General features: G+C 44.0%; 1 protein-coding gene across 7 annotated transcripts in view; it reads left to right on the plus strand.

Moving 5' to 3' along the window:
* The window catches only part of COL6A3 (collagen type VI alpha 3 chain), a 1,265,605-nt gene that overhangs the window by 844,346 nt on the left and 394,659 nt on the right, over window positions 1–26,600 (plus strand). For all 7 annotated transcript variants that reach the window (XM_033946673.1, XM_033946674.1, XM_033946675.1 and 4 more), the window contains 3 exons: window positions 11,502–11,538; window positions 11,628–11,639; window positions 11,731–12,224. In XM_033946673.1, coding sequence (XP_033802564.1) covers window positions 11,502–11,538; window positions 11,628–11,639; window positions 11,731–12,224 — 543 coding nt within the window. The remainder of the gene's footprint in view (window positions 1–11,501; window positions 11,539–11,627; window positions 11,640–11,730; window positions 12,225–26,600) is intronic.

Here is a 26,600-nt window from a genome sequence, read left to right on the forward strand (position 1 = left end):
CATTGTTTTTTGTACATTTTAGTTTTTTCAAAGCTATTCTAGGAACTTTGTGATTCCAGAGGTAGGAGGACATTAATGTTTCCATTCTGGCATAAGTACTCTTTGGCAGGAGAAATGGTAACATCGAGAGAATGTAAGTGATTTTAGGAGAGAGAACCATTTTGATAGAGTCTAAACGTCCCCACCATGATAATTTTAGTGGGGACCATTGTGAGGTAACAGTCTTTATTATTGAAAAGATGTGATCCACTGCATATTTCTTAATTTCGTCGATAGTGGGAGCAAAAAAGATACCCAGATATTTCAATTTATCAGGGGTATGTATATCTAAGACCTAACTTAGATATAAGATCACCACATGGGATACTGTTTAGAGGCATAACTTCAGTTTTTGTAGAATTCAATTTATAACCAGATACAGAGGAGAATTGTTGAATGGTATGTAAGATATGTGGTATTGAGTCGATAGTTGCGTACAGGAGGACGTCATCTGCATAAGCCGATAGTTTCAGGGATAAATCATCAATTTGTAGACCAATGATTTCTGGATTGGATCTGATGGCTATTAATAAAGGTTCGAGCGCTATATTAAACAATAAAGGAGACAGTGGGCACCCTTGTCTAGTGCCTCTGGATGGTTGAAATGTAGCTGAGAAAAAACCATTTACTCGGAGCTTTGTAGAAGGGTTTGAATATAGGATTTTGACCATCTTGATGAAATCATTAGGAATTCCAAACCAGCTCATTGTTCTAAATAGAAAAGACCATTCTACTCGGTCAAAAGCCTTTTCTGCGTCCAATGCCATAGCCAAAAAAGGAGATGACAAAACTTGAGCATGTTCTATAATATGTGTAAAAAGTCTGGTGTTGTCATTGGAGAGTCCGCCCTTCATGAAACCGTTCTGATCCTTATTAATTATGTGGTAAAACTGCATTCAGCCTGGTCGCTAGAAGTTTAGCAAATATCTTGGCGTCGACGTTAATCAACGATAAAGGTCTGTAGTTTTGTACTTGCAAGGGGTCTTTATCTGGTTTAAGTAGTACGATTGTCAGTGCTTCCGTAAATGAACCATGAGCCATACCTGTCTCAATCATGTGAAGAAAGTACTGGGTCAGTATGGGGAGGAGAACAGGTAAGAAGGCAACGTAGAATTCCACTGACAGTCCATCCGGACCCAGTGATTTATGTTTAGACATAGAAAGAATTGCAGCTTCCACTTGTATAGAAGTGATCGGATCCAACAGTTTTGTTGCCTCTGAGTCATCTAGTATTGAGTGTGGCAATTGACGCAAAAAGTCTTCGCAGAGAGTAGTATTTGGGACATCAGAAGAATATAAGTCTTTATAATATGCATGAAACTGTGAGCAGATATCAGTAGGATTCATCATCAGTTGTCCTGTATCGTTCTTTATCGCAGGTATCATTGTTTTTTCCGATCTGATTTTGAGGTAATTAGCGAGATGATGTCCACTTTTGTTCATAGTAGAATAGTAGTAAGCCGATTTCACAAATAGTTCTTTGGCTGCTGTGGTGCTCAGAGCAAGGTTATATTCATATTTCAGTTTATGGAGGGTGGATTGTATTGCTGAATTAGTTAAGTCAGCTATATGTTGACGTTCTGTTTTCTGAATATCTTGTTCTAATAGTTTCAATTTCATTTGGGACTCCTTCTTTGTCCTAGCTACGTATGCAACAGTAGTGCCTCTTATAAAAGCTTTAAAGGCGTCCCAAGTGGTATGCCATGATGTGTCTGCCGCTTTGTTTATGTGGAAGAATTCAGAGATAAAATTAGTAGTTGTTTCAATGAACAGTGGATCTGAACATAGAGATGAGTTGAAGCGCCATAGACCCACACCACGTCCATCCAAGTCAGTGCTCACCAGCGCCCCCATTTAGGATTTCTTTAGGTTGCAAATATATATAATATGCTTTTTCAAAACCCATTCTTTTGTTCAATACACAGTCATACAATTCACTCCAGGGGCCCCCTTTCATTCATTCATAACTTGATTCATTCATATTTAATACCTGTTATATCTTAGTTTGGGATATTTCTTCCTAACCAAAGCACATGTGGCATTAATTAACACCACGCTGCTGAGAGCGGGAAAACTAAACAAAGAAAAACAGAGCAGGACAAAGAAGACAGAAACTAGTCACTGGCACAAAATGGTTTCCAAAGACAGAGCAGATATAGCAAAACAAAGAACCAAAATGAAGTCCATGTATTTATGATTTCCTCCATGATCTAGCCTAATAGCAAAGTACATAAACAGATATTATTATGCTTTCCCTTATATTAATCTGTAGTGTGTTTTTCTGGCTGTAGCTACATTTATATTTAGATTTTTATTCACCCTTTTCCGTACGCTTCTATTGGACGTGGCCTTAACTAACACATATGCTTGTATCTAACTAGAATTACCCAGAATCATACGAAAAATAGGCACTTTTGTAGAAAAACTCCACAAAAATACTGCACTATCATGTTCTGACATCCATTCCATTACCGTCCCATAAACATCACCCCCTACTGGCCACGAGCCACTACTCCTCAATAGGGAGAGGTATAGCCAATAGGAAAAAGGAGGTATTGTTGCCTCTGTATAAGACTCTGGTGAGACCTTATTTAGAATATTGTGTACAATTCTGGAGGCCGCACCTTCAAAAAGATATAAAAAGGATGGAGTCGGTCCAGAGGAAAGCTACTAAAATGGTGTGTGGTCTTCGTGATAAGGCGTATGGGGACAGACTTAAAGATCTCAATCTGTATACTTTGGAGGAAAGGTGAGAGAGGGGAGATATGATAGAGACATTTAAATTCCTTCATAATATATATGTGCAAGTGTCAAGTCTCTCATTTGAAAGGAAACTGGAATGAGAGGGCAAAGGATGAAGTTAAAAGGTGATAGGCTCCAGAGTAGATGTGTGGAAGTGTCTCAGAAGACATAGACTGTGTCTGAATTCGAGGGCCCAGGATAGGCATGTGGGATCTCTCGGAGAGAGAAAGAGATAATGGTTACTGTGGATGGGCAGACTAGATGGGCCATTTGCCGTCATGTTTCTATGATTCAATACAAAGTTATACCTTTCGGCTTGGCATCCTCTCCCAGAGTAGTGGCAGCGGACTTAAGGTCTAAGGGCCTTCAAGTCTTTCCCTATCTGGATGACTGACTCATCTAGATCTCTCTTATCAGGATGTTCTTTCAGGGACATACCAGATGGTGTCTTTTCTTCAGAATTTGGGATTCGAGATCAACGTCCCCAAATCTCAACTTCAACTGTCTCAGTGACTCTAATTCATCAGAGCACTCCTAGACACGACTCAACTCAGGACTTTTCTCCCTCAACAACATCTAGACACCCTGGTCCAACTCTGCCATCAGGTTGCCCAGACTCAGTCTCTGTCAGCAAGACACACAATGGTTCTCCTAGGGCTCATAGCTTTCATGGTCCACGAGATTACACCTCAGGATCCCTCAATGGACTCTGGCTTCTCAGTGGTCATAGGCTCTGGATCTTCTCTTCCAACATATTACAGTGACCTCATCTATTCGACAGTCACTATAGTAGTGGATGCAATCTTCCAACCTTTCCAAAGATTTGCTTTTCCAAACTACTCCCCATCAGAAAGTTTTCACTACAGATTCATCCAATTAAGCTTGGAGGATGCATCTGGATGGCCTACGCACTCAAGCTGTCTGGACCTCCAGAGACCAACGCCATCATATAAATCTGTTGGAACTCTGAGCAATTTTCAATGCACTCAAAGCCTTCCAGCATCTCATACTAGATCAAGTTCTTCTTATCCATATGGACAATCAGGTAGCAATGTACTATGTAAACAAGCAGGGAAGAACAGGGTCTCTACTTCTCTGTCAGGAGGCTCAAAAGATTTGGAATTGGGCAATCCTTCGCAACATCTTTCTCAAGCTGTTAACATACAAGGGGAAAAGAATTATCTGACAGACAAGCTCATTCGCATTTTTCAACTGCACAAATGGACTCTGAACTCAGCAACTCTCCATTCCATTATCTTCCAATGGGGGGGCACCTCAATTAGATCTCGTTGCAACTCCCTACAATCACAAGCTACCCGGCAGAGTCAAGGTTCTCTTCTGCATCCCAGTCTTCAGTCTTTGTACTTGACAGCTTGGTACCTCTTGGGCTGAGTTCTGCTGATCTCCATCTCTCTCAGCCTCTTCAACTAATCTTAGCAGCTTCCAAAAAATCGTCCACTCAACAATATCTCCAAAAGTGGACAAGGTTTTCTTTGTGGTATCTCCATCATGAAGAACCAAGATCCATCTCAGTTTCTCGAATTTTGGATTATCTTTTTCATTTCATTCAAATCTACATCTATTAGAGTTCATCTCAGTGCAATCACGGTCTTTCATCAGTCAGTAGGTGCTCACTGCCCATCCTCTCATTTCCAGATTAATGAAAGGGCTTTTCAATGTCAAACCACCTCCAGTGGTATGGGATCTTAATGTGGTTCTTGCTAAATTGATGAAGCCTCCATTTGAACCAATGTCTACGGCTCATCTCAAATACCTTACTTGGAAAGTCATTCTTCTCATTTCTCTCACATCTTTAAGAAGAGTGAGTGAACTTCAAGCTTTGGTAGCAGATCCACCTTTCACAATGTTCCACCATGACAATGTTGAGCTTCGCACTCATCCAAAGTTCTCACCAAAGGTTGTTACTGACTTTCATTTCAATCAATCAATTGTGCTTCCAGTGGTTTTTCCAAAGCCTCATTCTCATCCTGGAGAGATGGCTCTTCATACTCTGGACTGCAAACGAGCATTAGCTTACTATTTGCAAAGGACTAAATCACATAGATTGTCTACCCAATTTTTCATCTCCTTTGATCCTAACAAGTTGGGGCATCCTGTTTCTAAGAGAACGATATCCAACTAGTTGGCTGCATGTATCTCGTTCTGTTACGCTCAGGCTGGGCTGCAACTAGAGAGTTGGGACACAGCCCATAAAGTTAGAGCTAAGGCAGCTTCAGTAGCTTTCCTCTGTTCTACTTTTATTGATGAAATCTGCTCACATTACTGTCTGGAATATTTTTCCAGACGGGATGGGCACTTCGGCCAAACAGTATTATAGAATTTATTTTCCTAAAAAAGGCCAACTCTCCCACCATCCCATTCTGGTTAGTTTGGAGGTCACTCACATGTGATAATATGCTGCCTGCTTGTCCTGGGTTAAAGCACAGTTACTTACTATAACAGGTGTTATCCAAGGATCAGGCAGATATTCTCACAACCCACCCACCTCCCCTAGTTGGCTTCTTAGCTGGCTATCTGAACTGAGGAGCTGCTTGTCTATGTCAGGCAGGAAGGCATTCGCGCATTACAGTGCATTTGGTCGCGAACTTTCTAAAGTTCTTAAAGTGGCAATGCATTTGGGACCTTCCATACTGGGGATCCATGGATGACGCCACCCACAAGTGAGAATATCTGCCTGCTGTCCCTGGATAGCACCTGTTACAGTAAGTAACTGTGCTTTTTTGTCGTTCAGGTTCCTAATATTTCATAACCTGTTTTCCAGTTTTCATTGTTGCTGTTTTGCATTTGTTAATAAAAGCAGAATTGATTTATTTGGTGGGGAGCTCCCCGTTTCCCTCTCTCTCTTGTTTATTATCTTCTGTAGATGTTCCTGGCTGCTTGAAGACTGACTGGTGTCCAAGGGGCATGCTCCAGGATATGCTAGCAGAGGGAGGAGTTAATATTCAATCATCTGAGGCTTCCTACAGTGCCCGGCGGCAAAGGATGCATTTTGTGCTGTCTGATTCACCATGCTATGCACTTCATTAAGTGTTAATGTTGCCAAGGCCTATGTAGTCCTGCCAGTCAGTAGGAAGAGACTGCCTGCATTTTGCAACAGCAATTTTCTCTATGCCCCTAACCCTTAGCAGATAGACAGATTGGAGCCAGTTCTTCTGTGGTCTTTCCATGAACTTGCTGTTTCCTGCATCTGTCAGGAAATTACATGTTCTCACTAGAAGTTTCCAGAGCAATGGAGAACTAAGGAAAATAGTGGAAAAAGCCTCTGGAAGCTGGTGGGTTAGGAGGATTTATGAGAATATAGGGAAGGACTACACTCATCCTGCAAAAGAATTACACTAGAAGGCAGCAGTAGCCTCCCTTTGAGTGTTAAAAGCCTCTTGCTTGTCCACCAGATTTGTCTTGGATTCCATCTCCTGCCTTTGAACCATGCAAATCAGGTCAAAAAGAAGTATAGTTTCAAGTTTATTTAAAAAAAATTTTAGACCGCTTACTCAGGTTTCTAAGGTGTGTACAGTATAAAAATAACATAAAAACAAATTTAAAAGTTAGGGATACTAAACAATACCAAAATAGATTAGTAAGATGCATAATAAGATGCATGGACTAACTTCAAACAGTAGGGAAGAGAGGTGAGAACTACAATTGTGAGAAAAAGAGCACAATAAATGGGAAACAACAATAGGTTAAGGTAAAAAGCGATAAAGCTTGGGGAAGTAGAGTAGGTCACCTATCCCAAAATCAAAAGCTAAACTGCATTGGAAAAAAGAAGTGAAAGAAAAACAAAAGAAGATAAGAAGAGGAAGAAGACATTAAGGTGGGGAGGGACTAAGAAAGAAGTGAGAATGGTCTGAGAGAAAAGAAAATGTATGGTGTGTACTGGTTAGGTGCAAAAGAGAAACCATCAAGGACTGGCAGGGAGGAGGAGAATATGGGTTGTATAGATGGACATGGTGGACTAGAAGGCATTGGATGCGAACAGGAGAAACTGCCCTCACAGAGGTGAACAGCAAATGCAACAACAAAGGTGACCAATTGGTGTTCAGTCTCTTTATTAGTAAATAGACTCGACATGATTGTGTTTTGGCCCACAGGGGCCTGCCTCAGGAGTCTTTTAGTGAATTTATTCATGCAAATCACGAAAGCACTTCAATACATACTATAAATAAGCTTTTAGTGAATTTATTCATGCAAATCATGAAAGCACTTCAATACATACTATAAATAAGCTGCAGCTCTAATGAACGGCGTTACCGTGGACCACGGCAGAGTTCCCTTAAGCTTGGTCCCCGTCCCTGCAAACCATCTGATCCCATCCACACAAGCCTCGAATAGTTTTATACTGAACTTATTAAAGTATAAAAAGAAATAATATTCTGTACAATTGTCAATTTATAAATCAGCATCTTCTCCCCACTCTCTTCCCCATTTCCCTTCAGCATCTTCTCCCCACTCTCCACTTCTCTTGCTCATTTCACTTCAGCGCCTTCTCCCCATTCTCCACTTCTCTTCCCCATTTTCCTTCAGCGTCCTCAGTCCACTCTCTCTCCACATCCCTTCAGTGTACGCACATAAAATCAAGCAAGCAATTTTATATCATTTTCATTCTATTCATTCATAGAAATTAAAGTCTAAATAATGCCAGTCACATAACAAAATATGATTTTACAAAAATAATTCCCAGCACAGTCAAGCCTGCAAGGATTACTAGATGGATTACTAAACTTCTCCTCTGATGCAACTTCCTGTTTCCAGTTGTGTCAGAGGAGAAGATTTGGCAGCCACATGCGACTTGAAATCTGGCTCGGGCAGCTGGAAGATAAAAAAAAGAAAATCGCCACAAAGATAAGGGGGAGGGAGGGAGATGCCCAATCAGTGATGTGTCATTCTCTAGCTCAGGGCTGCCCACACTTTTTGGGCTTGGGAGCTACTTTTAAAATGAACAAGTCAAAATGATCTACCAACAATAAAATTTTAATAAACACAAAGCACACTGTATGCAGAGAAAATGTTAATTATCATTTATATTCGGTGGGTTTTCAAAGAGGTCAAGGCAGATGACTTTATGCAATGTCACCTCAGTAACAACTATACAAAAATAGACAAATATACCCCCTCCCTTTTTACTAAACCATGATAGCGCTTTTTAGCACAGGGAGCTGCGCTGAATGCCCTACGCTGCTCTCGATGCTCATAGGAACCCTACGCTAAAAACCGCTATTGCAGTTTAGTAAAAGGGGACCATAGTGCAACATATAGACAGCAGATATAAATTCTCAAAACGGACACATTTTGATCACTAAATTGAAAATAAAATCATTTACCTACCTTTGTTGTCTGGTAATTTCATGAGTCCCTGGTTGCACTTTATTCTTCTGACTGTGCATCCAATATTTCTTCTCTTCTTTCAGCCTCCTATATGCTTCCTCTCCTCCAGATCTCATTCCCTCCCCCAACTTTTTCTTTCTTTCTCCCTGCCCCCTTCTTTCTTTCTCTCTCCATGCCCCTTTCTTTCTGTATGTCTGTCTTTCTCTCTCCATGTCCCCTTTCTGTCTGTTTCCCTGTCTTTCTGTCTCCTGTCTCCCTTCTTTCTTTCTGTCTCCTGTCTTCCTTCTTTCTTTCTGCCCCCCTTTCCTTCTTTCTTTCTTTCTCCCCGCCCTCACCCAAGCCATCGCCATCGTGGAACAGGCCGCCACTGCCGCAGCCATCAGGGAACAGGCCTCCGCCGAGTTCTGAGCTCTCCCTGTTTCCCTTCCCTGTAGATGATTGTTTCCTGGAACAACTTGTCAAGGAAGATACTGGAGGAAATGCAATTCTGGACTTAATTCTAAATGGTCTGCAAGGACCTGCACAAGATGTAGAAATAGAAGGGATGCTGGGAAACAGCGATCACAATATGATCCGCTTCACTCTGGACGCAGGGAAGAAAAATCGGTCCAAAACGACAGCCACAGCACTGAACTTCCGAAAAGGGAATTACAAAGGGATGAGACTCATGGTAGGGAAGAAGATTAAGAAGAGGATAAGCACTGTAAAAACACTAGAGCAAGCTGGGTCCCTTTTTAAGGACACAGTCACCGAGGCGCAAAATCTATATATACCGCGTATCAACAAGGGATCAAAGAGGAAAAAGAACAAAGAACCAGTGTGGCTCACTGTAGCGGTGAAGGAAGCAATCAGAGACAAGAAAACTTCATTTAAGGAATGGAAAAGGTCAAAAACGGATGAAAACTGGAACAAGCACAAACATCAACACAGGTGCCATAAGGCGGTAAAAGGGGCCAAAAGAGACTACAAGGAAAAAATAGCCAAGGAGGCGAAGAACTTCAAGCCGTTCTTTCAATATATTAAGGGGAAATGACCCGCGAAGGAAGCGGTGGGACCTTTGGATGACCATGGAATAAAGGGAGCGCTAAAGGAGGACAAAACAATCGCCAACAAACTGAACACATTTTTTGCGTCTGTATTACTAAAGAAGATTTACACAGCATACCAGAACCCGTCAGGCTATATGCTAGAAACGAAGACGGAAAGCTGACAGGATTGACGGTCAGTCTAGAAGAGGTGTGTAGGCAGATTGATAGGCTTAAGAGCAATAAATCCCCAGGACCAGATGTCATCCATCTGAGGGTAATCAAGGAACTGAAAGGGACCATAGCTGAACTGCTTCAACTAATAGCCAATCTGTCGATCAAATCGGGAAAGATTCCGGAAGACTGAAAGGTGGCGAATGTTACGCCGATCTTCAAGAAAGGTTCTAGGGGAGATCCAGGAAACTACAGACCGGTGAGTCTGACCTCAGTACCGGGGAAATGATGGTAGAGTCGCTGATAAAGGACCACCATCATTAATTCACCTTGACGGACATGGGCTGAATAGGACCAGTCAGCATAGTTTTAGCAAAGGCAGACTTTGACGAACTTGCTGCACTTCTTTGAGGGAGTAAAAGACAGATAGACAAGGGCGAACCAGTCAACATTGTATATCTGGATTTTCAGAAGGCGTTTGACAAGGTTCCATATGAACAACTACAGAAAACTGCAAGCCATGGAATCGAGGGTGAAATACTCACATGGATTTAAAAACTGGCTGGAGCATAGGAAAACAGAGAGTGGGGATAAATGGACGATACTCGGACTGGAAGAGCATCACCAGTGGGGGTGCCGCAGGGCTCGTTGCTTGAACCCGTGCTCTTCAACATCTTTATAAATGATCTGGACATTGATACGATGAGTGAGATGATTAAATTTGCGGACGATATGAAGTTAATCAGAATTGTGAAGACAGGGGATTATGAAGATCTACAACGTGACATAATCAGGCTCGAGAAATGGGCATCAACATGGCAGATGAGGTTCAACGTGGATAAGTGTAAAGTGATGCATGTAGGTAACAAAAATCTCATGCACGAATACAGGATGTATCTGTTGTAGTTCCTTCCTATTTCTCCTACTGTAAACCGCGTCGAGCTCTACGAACGTGGAGATGATGCGGTATACAAACCTAAGGATTAGATTAGATTAGATTAGGATGTCCGGGGCGGTACTTGGAGAGACCTCTCAGGCAAGAGACTTGGAAGTTATGATCGACAAGTCGATGAAGCCGTCCATGCAATGTGCGGTGAAAAGGCGAAAAGGACGAACAGAATGCTAGGAATGATAAAGAAGGGAATCACGAACAGATCGGAGGAGGTTATAATGCCGCTGTACCATGCCATGGTGCACCCTCACCTGGAGTACTGCATCCAGCACTGGTCTCCGTACATGAAGAAGGACACGGTACTACTCGAAAGGGTCCAGAGAAGAGCGACTAAGATGGTTATGGGGCTGGAGGAGTTGCCGTACAGTGAAAGATTAGAGAAACTGGGCCTTTTCTCCCTCGAACAGAAGAGATTGAGAGGGGACATGATTGAAACATTCAAGTTACTGAAGGGAATAGGGACAGGTTGTTCACCCTCTCCAAGGTAGGGAGAATGAGAGGGCACTCTCTAAAATTGAAGGGATAGATTCCGTACGAATGTAAAGAAGTTCTTCTTCACTCAGAGAGTGGTAGAAAACTGGAACGCTCTTCTGGAGTTTGTCATAGGGGAAAACACCCTCCAGGGATTCAAGACAAAGTTAGACAACTTCCTGCTGAACCAGAATGTACTCAGGTAGGGCTAGTCTCAGTTAGAGCACTGGTCTTTGTCCAGAGGACCGCCATGTGAGCGGACTGCTGGGCACAATGGACTACCGGTCTGACTCAGCAGTGGCAATTCTTATGTTCTTATGTAATGAGGATGGTGAAGCGCTGAGCCAACCAACCTTCCCCACCCAAAGTTAATTCATAGCAAATGCAACATTTTTTATAATCCAGCACTACACTTTTCTGGGCACTTGCTTGTTCCTTTTAATGCTGTTTGTCATAAAACCTTATCTACCACGGACCCCTGAAGAAGGCGTGTTGTCCGAAACACGGACTGTGTCGGGTCCCTTGTTTGGTAATAAGGTTGTATATACCATTAAAGTTTGAAATAAACAGTGCCTGCATCTTGTACATAATCTGCAGTTGTTTTTGTTTTTTTGCTTTGTTGCTTGGTTTGCTGCAGTTCCTGTTGGATTTTTCTTTTGTTTGTGTAAGATGAAGTAGTCATATTTTTGAAGTAAAATGTAATATTCTATTATACAGAAATATTATTCATTCTAAATATTTTCTTTTTTAAGAAATGTGCTCTTGTAAGGAACATCAAAGATAAATGTCGTAAGTATACCAACTAACTAGTGTACTTTCTGTGTTGTTATTGACTATTTCTGTACAAAAAAATTAACCTTGTATTTTATTACTTACAGCTTGCTGTTCTGGTGAGTTGTTCTAAATTTTATTTATTATTTTATGAGTTGTCTTGTTCTTTGTGCTATGTAGAATTTAATATACTTAAAATATGCCTTGCAGGTCCTAAGGAGTGCCCAGTCTATCCAACAGAATTAGCATTTGCAATAGATACTTCCTTAGGAGTCAACCAAGATGCTTTTAACAGAATGAAGCAGGCAGTCTTGAGAATCCTTGGTCAGTTAACGATTGCTGAGAGCAACTGCCCAAGGGGAGCCCGAACAGCTGTAGTCACATACAATACTGATGTTACTACTGAAATTCGCTTTGCTGATTCTAAGAAGAAAACTGCCCTAATACAGCAGATTGAAAACCTGCAGATCCCCCAGAGCAGCAAGGCACGCAGCTTGGAGACTGTCATGTCCTTCATGGCTAGGCATACTTTTAAGCGAGCCCGCAATGGATTTCTGATGAGGAAGGTGGCGGTCTTTTTCAGCAATGAACCAACCAAGGCATCACCACAGCTAAATGAAGCAGTGCTGAAGCTATATGATGCCGGGATTTACTCCATTTTTCTCATTAACAGAGAGGACAGGGCACTCAGTCAGGCACTACAGGTATGTGTGCATATAGTATCAGTTTCCCCTTTGTTGTTATTGTGATGACCTGGGAGGCAAATGTGAAAAGTAAACTCCCTTAGGGAGTTTGATGCTCATAAGTTAGTATCCATGTAATACAGGATAATGGATAATGTAGGAAAAAGCTAATGGGAATACATTGTTCTGTGACCTCAAGGACATATTCTGATTCATTCTGTGGTTCCTGTCACCTGGTGAATAAGTGTTTTCTGGCAGAACATAGTTGATAAGTCTATGGACTAATAGTGTGAAGCACACATGTTTTGAATGGTATGTCACTGGTAAAATTTTAAAAAATAGTTGTTTTGAAATACAGTGGTGCCTCGCATAACGGACGCCTCGCACAGCAAACGCTGCGCACAACGAACTTTTTGTCGTGCTCCCCACAACGAACTTCGTTTCACACAACGAAGTCGCCCGAGGGGCCCGGGGGGGGGGGGCGGAACTACTCTCGCCGAAGCCGGGAACAGCAGCACCCATGCAGAGAAGGAGAAGACGGCGTGTAGGGGACTCCAGTAAATGCAGAGCAGCAGCTGTGGCAATCAAAAAAAGAGGAGGTCTGCTGTTAAGGTGGACCAGGGTCCTGGAAAATTCATGAAATCCTGCAATATTACCAGGATCTCAATACAAGTCCATGAGGATCCTGGAGATCCTGCAAATCCTGGTTTTACCCAGACCCGATTCTCTGATCCTATCTTACGAGACCTGACCCATTTACAGCAAGTTAAGCCATGTTTAAGCTAACGAAAAAAAATCCAGAAAACATCAAAAGATTATTTCCTTTTTAACAAATAGTAATACTGTACCATGAAATACTGTTCCATCATCTCCCTCCACCTTACCCTGGATGCCGAGTTCTCCGGCCCTCTTTCTCGGCCAGCCGCACGCTTTCAGGGAGCAGCGCACGCGCGCATGCTCTGTTGCTCAATCTTCTCCTCTGACGCAACCGGAAACCGGAAGTTGCAGGAGAGTAGAACATTGACCAACTCCAGCAGCTGCGCGTGCACAGCTTTCTGGAAGCGTGCGGCTGGGTGAGGGAGAGGGCCGGCAGACTCCGCATACAAGGTGAGGTGGAGGGAGGGAAATGTAGGGCTGCAGAACGAATTATTGTGTTTTAAATGTATTCTTATGGGAAAACAGGGCTGCAGAACGAATTATTGTGTTTTAAATGTATTCTTATGGGAAAACGCGTTTCACACAACGAACGTTTCACATAACAAACTTGCTCCTGGAACGGATTAAGTTCGTTGTGTGAGGCACCACTGTATATAACTGAAAACTAGACTAGCTTGAAATGATACTGGGTCTAGACTCCTGAAGCTAATAGAATGAAAGCACTGATGGTACAAATGAGTCTGTTGCATTGATTCTATCCTATAATATAAAGGAGTTCCTTTACTTCTTTTTTAATTTACATTTTTAGTTGTGAATTATTCCAATAAAATGGTATAGCAAACCTCTAATAAACCATAAAAGTAATTTTCTGACATCAGCTATGCTTTCACAGTATAGTGATTGTGCTTCAGTGAGGCCACTGCACAGTACATAGGCGTCGGAACAGGGAGAGCCACAGGGGCCATGACCTCCCCAAAAATTGGCAATCGGAAGAGTCAGTTATGGCTCTCCCAACTGCGAGGGGGTTGGGAAGGAAGGACAGATTGTGACAAACCTATAGCAATCCCAAGGTTTATCACAGGGAAATATAGGAAATCATACAAACCCCGGTGCAGAAGGGCAGACCAGGTCAGAGCCCATGACAGTAATTTAGCTGAAAACCCTATGAGCAGTGAAGATAAGACTGAGACAGAACAGGAAAGGTTTGCCTTACCTAAGGCAGTGCCAAAGCAAAGCAGGAAATCTCTGCCCTACTATTATCCAGTTCCTGTAAGGCAGAAACAGAAAGACAGTTTTCCCTCAGAGAAACGTCCCAGGCTGAGGAAGGAAAGCCCTTCCCCCTCTGAAGCCAAGGGGGTGTGGTTTTTTTCCTCAGCTTAAAGCGAGGCTCTGCAGAGAGAAGAGAACAGGTCGGGAAGAGAGACAGGAAGCTCAGAATAGGACTGAGCTTACCCCAGACCAGGCAAGCAGCCCTGACTGGGAAATGAGAGAGGAGCCAGTTGAAGGAAACCTTCCTTTAAGATTCTTTTCCTCAGAGCCAGGTGAGGCTATGATCGTGGAAGACAACAGTGCTCAGCTGAAGTTTGGCCAGAGCAAATGGAAGTAGCTTGAAACAAACGTAAGTCTTTTGGATGTTTTCCATGGCTGGTTTTTTTTCTCTCTGGTAAGCAGACTGTGTGGGCTACCAGAGAGGATAATTTGGGACTGTAAAGTTTTCTACATTTTTTCTCTGTGCTTTAGGCAAAGGGACAGTATCCTTCACTGTACAAAACAGTGACTAAATGAAGCCAAACGCTGAGCAGGAAACTCAGCCTGTTTGTTTCTCTGATTCATTGTTAACAGAACTCCATGTGGTGAACACCAGCTGTTATCTGTTACCATAGCAGCCTGGTGATTGCAGTGAGTCTGCATGCTTCTCAGAAACGTATTGAAAATCTCTGGGTTTAAAACTGCTATGTTTTCTCTGTTAAACACCATCTCAGTTTGGATTGAATTCATCTTTAAAAACCAGTGTTTGCTGTCTACTGCCTAAATGATATAAAGCTGTCTGTGTGCCTTGCTAAAAAACTTGCTGCACAGAAGTGTAAATTGTTCTGTCTCTTCCTCATGGCTACCTGTGCAAGTAGCCCAGTAGTGTTGGCTTATCAAGCACTGCAATAAGACCCCATTCTGCAGCTCAGGAATAGGGAGCTGCTTATTTCAGCTGCTGTAAAACAGTGAAGCATTTAAACAATATGATTGCATTCTTTTCCCTAACCTTAGATTCTGGTGAAAAGGACTGTATATAATTTGCCTTCTAAAGTCCAGAGCTGGCAGCGGAGTTAAGTTTGTTTTGTGGAACCTTTTCTTTTGATTATATTTTCATGCTCACATTGAAACCTGTGATGGACTATGATTTTGAGGCCAGTAGCCAAATAAAGTTGATATTTTTCATTAAGGCCATTCTGACTAAAGGGTATTCTTTGCAAGACCTTTTAAAGAGCAATTCTAGGCTGTTGCCTAGGGGTTAAATCCTGAGAGCTCCCCTAGTTCCAGGGGGACCACGCCAGCAACATGTCACTACCAGACTGCCTATTACGCTCTTTAGGGGCACAGGTGTGACAAGATGCTGCATGGGCTGGTAGAGCCATACAGCATCTCTCTCTCTCCCTTCCTAACCCCCTAACCCAGGGGTCTCAAAGTCCTTCCTTGAGGGCCGCAATCCAGTTGGGTTTTCAGGATTTCCCCAATGAATATGCATGAGATCTATGTGCATGCACTGCTTTCAATGCATATTCATTGGGGAAATCCTGAAAACCTGACTGGATTGCGGCCCTCAAAGAGGGACTTTGAGACCCCCTGCCCTAACCCATGCAGCATCTGTCCTTCCTACCCCCCTCCCAGCCCATGAAGCATCTGTCTTTCCCTGCCTTCCCAACCCCCCAGCCCGTGCAGCATCTGTCCTTTCCTGCCTTCCCAACCCCCCAGCCCATGCAGTATCTGTCCTTTTTTGCCTTCCCAACCCCCCAGCCCATGCAGTATCTGTCCTTTCCTGCCTTCTCAACCCCCCAGCCCATGCAGCATCTGTCCTTTCCTGCCTTCTCAACCCCTCAGCCCGTGCAGCATCTGTCCTTTCTCCCTTCATGAAACTGGAAGTTACATCGGCGAGGGACTCAGCAGAGTAAAGACTTTAGTGCAGGTCTTTGAAGATTGTTCTCCATGGCAGCTGAGGCTAAAGGTAAAATACACTTGGGCTAAGATGGAATTGAGGAATGTTTAGATGCTGACTTGCATGGGGAGGGGCCAGCTGGAAGGCAGATGGAGCTGGACCTGGTCTAGGGGGCCGGCTAGAAGGCAGATGGGGCTGGAGCTGGACCTGATCTAGGAGGCCGGCTGGAAGGTAGATGGGGGCTGGAGCTGGACCTGATCTAAGGGGCCGGCTGGAAGGTAGATGGGGGCTGGAGCTGGACTTGATCTAGGAGGCCGGCTGGAAGGCAGATGGGGCTGGAGCTGGACCTGGTCTGGGGGACCGGCTGGAAGGCAGATGAGGGCTGGAGCTGGACCTGGTTTGGGAGGCCGGCTGGAAGGCAGATGGGGGCTGGAGCTGGACCTGGTCTGGGGGGGCTATCTGGAAAGCAGATGGGGCCTGGAGCTGGAGCTGGTCTGGGGGGCTGAGTGGAAGAGAGATGGGGGCTGGAGTTAGAAGGAATAGAAAAAGGTGCTGGACCCATGTGGGTAGGGCTGGGGATGGAAGGGACAGAGGGAATGGATCCATGTTGGGGGTGACTAGAGCTGGAAGAAAAGGAGAGATGGAAAGAGAAGATGCTGAACCAAGGGGATGAAGGAAGTGAAATACTGAACATAGGAAAGGGAAGGAGGAAAGAGATTGAAAGACATATTGGTGTAAGGGAGTAAGAGAGGAGAGAAGCTGGAAACAGGGAGGATATATGAAAAAGGGGAGTATGTTAAGAAAACATAGAAACATAATGGCAGATAAAGGCCAAATGACCCATCTAGTCTGCCTATCCACAGTAACCATTATCTCTTTCTTTCTCTGAAAGATCCCACGTGCTTATCCCATGAACAGAACCTTCAGGCACACCACTAGTAAAATCTAAATACACCACATCTAGCGGACTCCTTCTTTCCAATGCTCTGGTCACCCAGTCAAAGAAATTGATTAGATTTGTCTGACAAGACCTACCTCTAGTGAATCCTTGTTGCCTGTGGTCCTGTAATCCACCAGATTCCAGAAACTTCACCATTCTTTACCATTCTCTTCATCAGACTTACTGGCCTGTAATTCTCTACTTCTTCCTTACTTCCACTTTTGTGTAGAAGGACCACATCTGCCCTTCTCCAGGCCTCTGGTACCACTCCCAGCTCTAGAGAAGCATTGAAAAAGTCAGTCAGTGGAGCCACTAGAACTTCAGGACCCTCAGATGTACACCATCCGGCCCCATCACTTTGTCTATCTTTAATTTAGCTGGCTCCTCGCGAACACAACCCTCTGAAAATCATTCGGGGTCCATCCCTATTCACATTTGTCTTTTCCCTATTTGTCTCATCCCTATTCACATTTGTCCAGCTCCCAGATCTTCAGCTGTGAACACAAAACAGAAATATTTGTTAAGCAATTAAAGCCTTTTCTTTATCAGCTTCTACATATTCCTCCCCTTCACTTTTGAGTCTCACAATGCCACTTTTGTACTTTTTTCTATTACTGATATATCTAAAAAATGTTTTGTCTCTCCATTTTACCATGTCGGCTATTTTTTCTTCCATTTGTATCTTTGCTTTCCTGACTTCATAACCAGCCTCTCTTAACTTTTCCAGATATTTTTGCCTGTCTTCTTCTTTCTGCGATCTTTTGTAGCCTGTCTTCCTCTTTCTGCGATCTTTTGTAGATTATGACCCAGCAGCAGCAATTCATATGTTCTTATGAAAGCTAACCTCTTACTCCTTACCTTCTCAGCTACTACTTTTGAGAACCAAAGTGGCCTTCTTTTCCTCTTACTTTTATTTACTTGCCTCACAAAAAGATTTGTCACCCTTACAATAACTCCCACTGCATTTCTACTCCTTTCAGATGTTCCCATCCAAACAATTCCTTGATGTAATCCCCCATCTGAACAAAGTTGCTTTTTTAAAAGTCTAGAACCTTTACTTTTGAATTAGCCCTCACTATATCCGTCTTAATGTTAAACTGTACCATGCAGTGATCACTGGATGCCAGATGATTACCCACTGTAACATCAGAAACACTTTCCCCATTTGTAAGTACTAAGTCTAGTAAGACCCCCATCTCACATGGGTTCCATTACCAACTACTGTAACAGATCTTCTTGTAGAGAATTCAGGATCTCCCTACTTCTAGAAGACCCTGCAATAGGGATAACCCAATCAACATCTAGCATGTTAAAATCGCCTATTAGTAAAACTTCCCCTTTTTTTAGATATATTCTGAATGTCTACTATTAAATTTCAGGCTTGATGAGTCTTGGCAATCTACATATCATAAATTTTTATTTATATACCGCAAAAGCCTTTCAGTTCTATGCGGTTTTACAAAAGAGATGGGCTGAACATTGTCAGTGAGCTACAATAGATAGAATATTGACATCAACGAGTTAACAATAGTTTCACATCAGTATGCTGCTTTGAAGGGATTACAAGACTTTTGAGAACAGACAGGTTTTTAATAGCTTTGTAAAATGCATATATAATGTTGATATTCTAACCCAGTGGTTCCCAACCCTGTCCTGGAGGAACACCAGGCCAATTGGGTTTTCAGGCTAGCCCTAATGAATATGCATGAAGCAAATTTGCATGCCTATCACTCCAATCATATGCAAATCTCTCTCATGCATATTCATTAGGGCTAGCCTGAAAACCCGATTGGCCTGGTGTTCCTCCAGGACAGGGTTGGGAATCACTGTTCTAACCATTTGGCCCAGTTCAGGATCCCTGGAAGCAGTTTGGTATGATAAGTCGGTTAATGAATCTTTTCTGAGTACAGCCTTTGACTGAAGGGTATGTAAAAATGATCGGGAACGTGTGGAGTGGCTTGGCGACAAGAACAAGAATTGAGCAATTAGATACTTAGGCAGTAGACCATGTAAGGCTTTGTAGACAAGGCATCCAAATTTGAAAAGAATTCTTCCCTCGACAGGAAGCCAATGTAATTTTTGGTAGAATGGAATTATATGATCAAATTTTTTCAGGTTAAAGATTAGTCTCACTGCAGTGTTTTGGATGATGCTTAGTTTCCAGAAATGCCTACATTGTCCTGCCAGGTATGAAATGTTGCAGTAGTTCAGGAGGCTTAACACTAGCGATTGGACTAGTAATCGGAAAGGTGCAAGTTTAAAGAATTTTTTAATGGATCTTAGTTTCCAAAGTGTGATGAAGCCTTTGCGTACAACTTGGTCCACCTGAGTGGTCATAGATAGCTGTCTATCAAAATGAACTCCCAGGATTCTAATCGAAGAGGTGATGGGAAAGGTATTTCCTCTCAGAGTTAGGGCATCCAAGGTGCAGTTGGTAGAGGTGGCTAGAAAAAACTTAGTTTTTTCAGTGTTTAGTTTTAACTTGAAGTGTGACATTCACCCTTCTAATAGTGGATAAGACTGAGTCTATCTCTCTGTAAGATCTTGGATGTTAGCACCAGGTAGACAGCATACCTCCCAGGACATCATGTCTGGTCTGCAGATGGCCGCTTCTGTACCCCTCAGAAGGTAATTGCCAACCACTACTCTACACCTCCTAGTGGTCATGTATCCAGCAATTTTAGGGATGTCAAGCTTTAGTCCTTCCTCACCCTGGGATGCTCTCTTCTGCTCCACTTCCAGGGCAGCATACCAGATCATCAGTTCAAGGATAGGTGGAGTAACAGTACCAATCTTGCAGGGTTTCGTAATCTGAATCCAGCTGTCTTCCCTCAGCACAGCCTCTTCTTCCCCACTGCTAGAAATCTTTGACACCATCTGCACAGAGAAAGAAGCTGTAACCTGAGCAGCAGCTTTGGTAACATGATGTTTCCCTTCCATACTGTGGTTGCAGAAGTACTTACACCTGGAAGAAAAAAGAAAGAACAGAAAAATCCTACCAAAGCAATGCCCTGTTCCTGGTTGACTAAAGAGCCAAAAAATGTTCCGCTTTGGGGTGGGAGGGTATGAATTAACCTCAAGGGTCACTTGTGGAGTATGATCTCTAAGAAAGAAACAGAAACCAGAACCTGAGAACAATATAATTTGAAAAATAAAATGACCAGACATCAAAAGGTAGAAAAAAATCTTTTATTTGATATTTTTGTGATTAGAATATATCAGATTTAAAATGTATATGCTGCCAGAGCTGGTATTAGATATAGCTGGGGACCACAAGGCCCACTAACAGGCTGTGCCTTCTTCAGCTTCCAGGGAGCACTTGCCCTAGTGGCATTACCCTAACACTATTCTTGCCTTGTGTGATTGAGGTATTCTGTTAGCATGATTTTTCTAGTAGCATTCTGTAGTAATTTGGCTTGTTCATTTTTTTCGATAGTGGAGGGGATATTTGTGAGATGGAGGGGAGACAGGGGTTTTGTTGATCCTTGTTCTGTATTATATGTGATTTATAAAATGACAATTGTACAGAATATTTAATAAAATAAGTTCAATATAAAATCATAACTATTTAAGGCTTGTGCAAATGGGATCAGATGGTTTACAGCAGGGGTCCAAAATCTAAAACATAGGGTAAGTCGCTGGCCAAAATTTTTATATAGATATTGGCCGACGTAGGAGACCAACTCCGCCCCCTACAGCCCCTGCTGAACAGTCCGCTGCCTCCACTCTGCCTGCCTGGCTTAAGTCTCCCATGTTCAAATTCCATCGTGTTCTGTACAGTTTACTTGATTGCATTATAAAGGCTCTTACCCAATTAGCCATCGCTAAGCCCCTCCGCTGGAATTTGTCCAGTTACTAGTCTCTGCCCATTGCTAAGGCCCTTTTCTGACCAAAAAAAAACCACCATGAAGCCACCCCTTTGGGTCCTTATACTCCTGCTCTGCTCATCTCTCAATACCTCCCTCTGCCTGAACCCTCCCTCTCCCAACCTGCTCGACTCCTCAAATAGTCACAATTCTGGCCCTGGCACCAGAATCCCCACCCTGATGCGCCCCAGGAATCACCCCACCAGAAAAAAACCCCACAAAGTCAATCCCACCTCTCTAAAGCCTGTCCCCCATGCTAACCTCCCCTGCCTTGCCTCTAACTCTCTCACCCCTGTCCCGACCCTTTACTGCAACGCCAGATCCGCATGCAATAAAAATCAAATTCTGAAGGACCTCCTTGAGGACCTTGATCCTGGATTCCTGTGCATCACAGAATCATGGATCTCAAAAGACGACCTCTTCACACAAAACGAACTCTGCACCCATGGCTACCAAGGCCTCTTTTCACCCAGAATCAACCGCAAAGGAGGTGGCCTGGCACTCCTCTACAAATCCTTCTTTGATGTCCAGCTCCTCGAGAGAGGCACCCATGCTTCATTAGAATATATGCTAGCCTCAATCAATGATGAGCTCCGTCCTCACCCACTGGCATCCTGTTACTATACCGTCCACCTATCCCTTGGTCCAATTCCTCTAACCTTGTCTTCGAGACCATAACTAATGCCTTTCTCAAATTCCAAAGATTACTAATCATCAGAGACGTTAATCTCCACCTTGATGACTCCACCAGCAAGGACACGATAGAATTCAATGACTTCCTCATCTCCCTAGGTTTCTCCCCCCCCCACACCCATGAAAAAGGGCACACCCTAGACCTCATCCAGTTCCTCGACCTCACCGCTTATAAAACGTCTGCCGAAGACACCCGTTGGGAACACATCCCGTGGTCAGACCATCTCCTAGGAGCCTTCTGCCTCCCCATCTTCATGTCTCATCTCGGATCCCCACCCCAATCCCCCAATTCTATTACCTTCCGGAAAAAAATTTCAAGCGATCTATTCTGGACCAAATTCCTCAACCTCCTCCCCTCCATTCCCAAGCTTGCAGACTGAAAACAATTGGCACAACTGGATCGCCCTTTCCAAGTCCACCTACCACTCCCTCGCCCCCCAAACCACTAAATCCATCACCTATCCCCATAAAGCCCCTTGGTACCTTCCACTCCATAGAGACCTGAAACAAAAATGTCGAGCCTTAGAGCGAAAATGGAAAAAATCCAAATCCTCATCTGACAGACAGGCCTAGAGAGTCAATATCAAACTCTACAACTCAATATTAAAAAAAGCAAGGAAGAACTTCTATGGAGACAAGATCTCCAAATCCAAAAACCAGAATGGCACATTGTTCAACATTTGGCGCTCCCTAACCACTAAAAATGACTCCACCCTTCTTCCCTCATCTCCTTCAGCCAAGGTCCTAGCAAAATTCTTCAATGATAAGATCTCTACCTTAAGGCGCTCCTTCCCGCCCGCAATCTCCTACAATTCTCTGGTGCCCCCCGAACCCAACCCCACCCTAGCTGCTCTCAACCCCATCCCTGCCGACAGATCCTGGACTGTTTTCGAGCTCATATCTGATTCTCAGACCCTTAAACTCTGCCTCAAGTTAAAATCATGCAACTGCATCCTGGACCCATTTCCCTCCTACCTATTTGAGAAAATCCCTGCACAGGCCATCACATCTCTTACCAAACTCATAAATTCTGCCCTATTATCAGGCCTATTCTCCACTGAAATGGGATACATCGCATTGACTCCTTTACTGAAAAAAGCTGACCTAGACCCCTCCATGCCATCCAACTACCGTCCAATAGCAAATATCCCTCTCCTCACCAAACTGCTCGAGTCTATCATATCTACCCAGCTCTCTTCCTACTTAGAAAGATTCTCCATCCTCTTACCTTACCAATATGGCTTCAGACCCAACTTCTGCACTGAATCCCTATTGGCCTCTCTAATCTCTAAGGTTCAGCAACTGCATTCTCGTAACAAGTTTGCTGTCCTTCTACAATTCGACCTCTCCGCAGCTTTTGACGTTGTCCACCACGACATTCTAATTTTCCAACTCTCCGAGATAGGCATTAGCTCCATAGTTCTTGATTGGTTCTCCAAATTCTTGCACTCCCGCTCTTACATGTTTAACATGAGCGGCACCTCATCCTCCCCCTGGACCCCGACTTGTGGTGTCCCACAAGGCTCACCCCTCTCCCCAATCCTCTTTAACATTTACATGTCCTCCCTGAAACTACTCCAACTATCCCCCCTTGAAACTCTTTACACTTACGCTGATGACATCCTCGTCCTCCTTGAGACTGACTCGAACCTCACTAACCTCTCCACGAACATATCCTCATGCATAAAGAACCTCCAATCCTGGGCATTCACAATGCATATGAAACTAAACGAGTCCAAAACAAAACTCCTTTGGCTCGGCCCAATATTAGACCATCTACCTTCCTCCATCCCATTGTCCTCCGGCCCCCCATTACAGCTCGAGTTCTCAAGCAAAGTTCTGGGTGTCACCTTAGACTCTTCTCTATCCTTCAACGAACATCTCCAATCCCTGGTGAAGAAATGCTTCACATGCTAAGGAAAGTCAGACCCTATTTTCACCAAAAACACTTCACAGTCCTAGTACAATCCATCATCCTCTCCAGATTGGATTATTGCAATTCTATCTACCTCAGCTTAACCAAGAAAAGCCTCCACAGACTTCAGCGGATTCAGAACGCCGCAGCTAAGCTTGTTTACGCGAAAAGCAAATTTGATCACGTCTCACCACTCCTGTCTAAGCTCCATTGGCTCCCAGTAATCCCCAGGATCCACTTCAAATGTGCGTGTCTGGCGTACAAGATCCTACATGGCATCCTTCCTGCCGTTATCCCTCTATCCTGGAACTCCCCAACCCCTACTTCCTCCAGATCCTCCCAAATTTTTAAACTATCCTTCCCTTCCATAAAAGGTATTTCCCATGCAGGCAAACTTGGGTCATCCCTCCCCTTTAGAATCACTGAGATCTGGAATAACCTCACCTCCCCACTCCGAACCTCAAGCTCCCTCCAACTCTTCCGCAAACACCTAAAAACCTGGCTATTCTCAAAACTGTAACACTTCCCCCCTCTTAGGCCTCTCACCTTCCCCTTTACACCTAACTCTTTAATCTCTCCACTGTAGTTCCTCTCTCATCCTTCTTCCTGTAAACCGTGCCGAGCTCCGCATTCGTGGAGATGGTGCGGTATATAAACCCAAGGTTTAGTTTAGTTTAGTTTAGATACTTAAGGGCCCTTTTATTAAGGTACGCTAACGATTAGCACACGCTAAATGCACACCTTAATAAAAGGACCCCTTCGTCTTAGTAGAAGTATAGGGTTACAACCTCTCCAACCACATGCCAGCTCTGTGATGTAAAAAAAAATTTAAAAAAATACTTTTCCTTTCTCTTTTAGGTCCTAGTTCATGCTTGCTGTCTAACACTAGCTCTGGCAGAATACACATTTCAAATCTGACATATTGTAATAACAAAACAGAAAATAAAATTATTTTTTCTACCTTTTGTTGTCTGGTCATTATTCAAATCATGTTGGTCCCAGGCTCTGGTTGTCTTCTGATAACTCGCTTACCAGGGTCTCCTGCCCATTGGTCATTTTCTTCTTTCTTCGTGCTAACCATCCATCTTCCCTCTCTGACCTCCCCTTCTGTTTCTTTTCCCTGGAAGCTTGGCATCTTTCCTTTTTTTCATCTCCATCCCTTCAGCTGCAGCGATGGACCCCACCATCCCCAGATCCACCATCTCTCCTTTTTTCAACTACCCTTTCATCCAGCATCTCTCCTTCCTTCCCCACCACCCCAGGGTCTACCATCTCTCCCTTTCTCTTCCCAACTACCCTCCTATCCAGTATCTCTATCCCCCTCTACACCATCCCTTGTGTCCAACTTCTCTCCCTTTCTGTTCCTTCCCTCCCTCTATCCCATTGTCCACCATCTCTTTTCCTTTCCTCTGTTGTAGACCCATTATTTCTTACCATCCCCACCCCCTACAGGCCTGGCATGTTTTCCCCATTCTTTCTAGCGTCCTCCAAACTCCCGCTCTCACCTTCAAAGTAGCCTTCAGAGGATCGCTGGTCAGCTGTAGTGATCCTAGCAGGCTGCTGTCAGCCTCCACAGCACATTCCTTCAGCCATTCTTTCCGCCCCTCCTCTGATGTACAGGACCGTGGCAGAGGGAACATGCTGCAGAGGTTGATTGCAGCCTGCTAAGATCACTACAGGCTGCTTTGAAGGCGAGACCGGGAAGCTGGGAGAGAGATGGTGGACAATGGGATGGAGGGAGGGAAGGAAAAGAAAGGGCATTTACTCATGGGCCAAATCTAATTACACTGCGGGCCAGATTTGGCCCGGATGCCTAAGTATGACACCCCTGGTTTACAGGGACAGGATGGGGACCGAACTCACAGGGATGGGAAGGTGACAGGGAACGGGTGGGGACAAGGACTGAGCTTGTGGGGATGGGGACAATTTTTTTACAGCATAATTCTATATAAAAGCCCACTTTTCTGAGATTGTTTTTAACTCCTAACTCCCACCTGTTTATAAAGCACCCATACCTTTTTTTTATCATTCTCTCTCTGAGAAACTCCCTAGCCCCCTACTTGCCCTGTTTGCTTAATTAGATTGTAAACTCTACTGAGCAGGGTCTGTTGCTTCAATATTTAATGTATAGCACTGTGTACGTCTAGTTGCACTATAGAAATGATAATTAGTAGTAGTAGTAGTAGTAGTATGAGGAGGCAGCCACTCTGAAGGATGAATTCCTTGACAAAACAACAGAGATGCTATTACTGCTGCGTTGGGATGGAAAAATCCTCCTAAACATTACTAGGAGTGAAGAAATGGCAGTGGCGTACCAATGGGGGGCAGGGGGGCGGTCCGCCCCGGTTGCAGCCATAGGGGGGTGCACAGCCGACCGGGTCCGGAAAATTCTACCGGGCCAATCAGCCTGCCTCTCCCTGACGTCAATTCTGCTATCAGAGAGGAAGTTCGGGCCAGCCAATCGCTGTCTAGCTGGGCAGAACTTCCTCTCCGATGGCAGAATTGACGTCGGGGAGAGGAATGCTGGTCGGCCCGACGCAGGAAAGATGCAGAGAAGGAGAGCTTGGGGCGGCGGCAGCTTTGGGGCCTGTTACCCAATGGCGGTGACTTTGGGGGCTGTTCCCCGATGACGGCAGCAATGGCTTGGGGGAGGGCAGGGAGAAAGAAAGAAAGGGGGCAGGCAGGGAGACAGAAGGAAAACAGAGAAAAAGAAAGGGGGCATGAAGAGAGAAAAAAAGGGAGGCAGGGAGAGAGGAAGAAAAAGTTGGGGGAGGGAATGAGGTCTGGAGGAGAGGAAGCATACAGGCTGAAAGAAGGGAAGAAAGATTGGATTAGGTAAGTCCTCCAGGCTTTGCACTAAATGAACATGCCATCCAAGTATGCAGCTGCATAGCTACTATGCAGCTTTGGCAAGGGTCAACAAGGCATTGAATGTAGCTGGAACCCCATGAAGGCCAAACAATGAACTAGAACAGAACACGGATTGTAGAAAAGATTCTCCAGTTTGGAGACAGTGTACACTTTCTAGACATCAAAACAAAACTGGATGCTCCTGTCTATTTTTGATACAAGAACAATAGGGGCAAGCAAACACAGAAGGCTGTCCTCCTCTCGGTTCTCTACGAGCAAGCACAGCAACATCACATCGACACCGCAGATCACCTTGAGCAACAGTTTT

The sequence above is a fragment of the Geotrypetes seraphini genome, chromosome 5 (genome assembly GCF_902459505.1).
Source record: "Geotrypetes seraphini chromosome 5, aGeoSer1.1, whole genome shotgun sequence".
NCBI classification, from domain to species: Eukaryota; Metazoa; Chordata; class Amphibia; order Gymnophiona; family Dermophiidae; genus Geotrypetes; species Geotrypetes seraphini.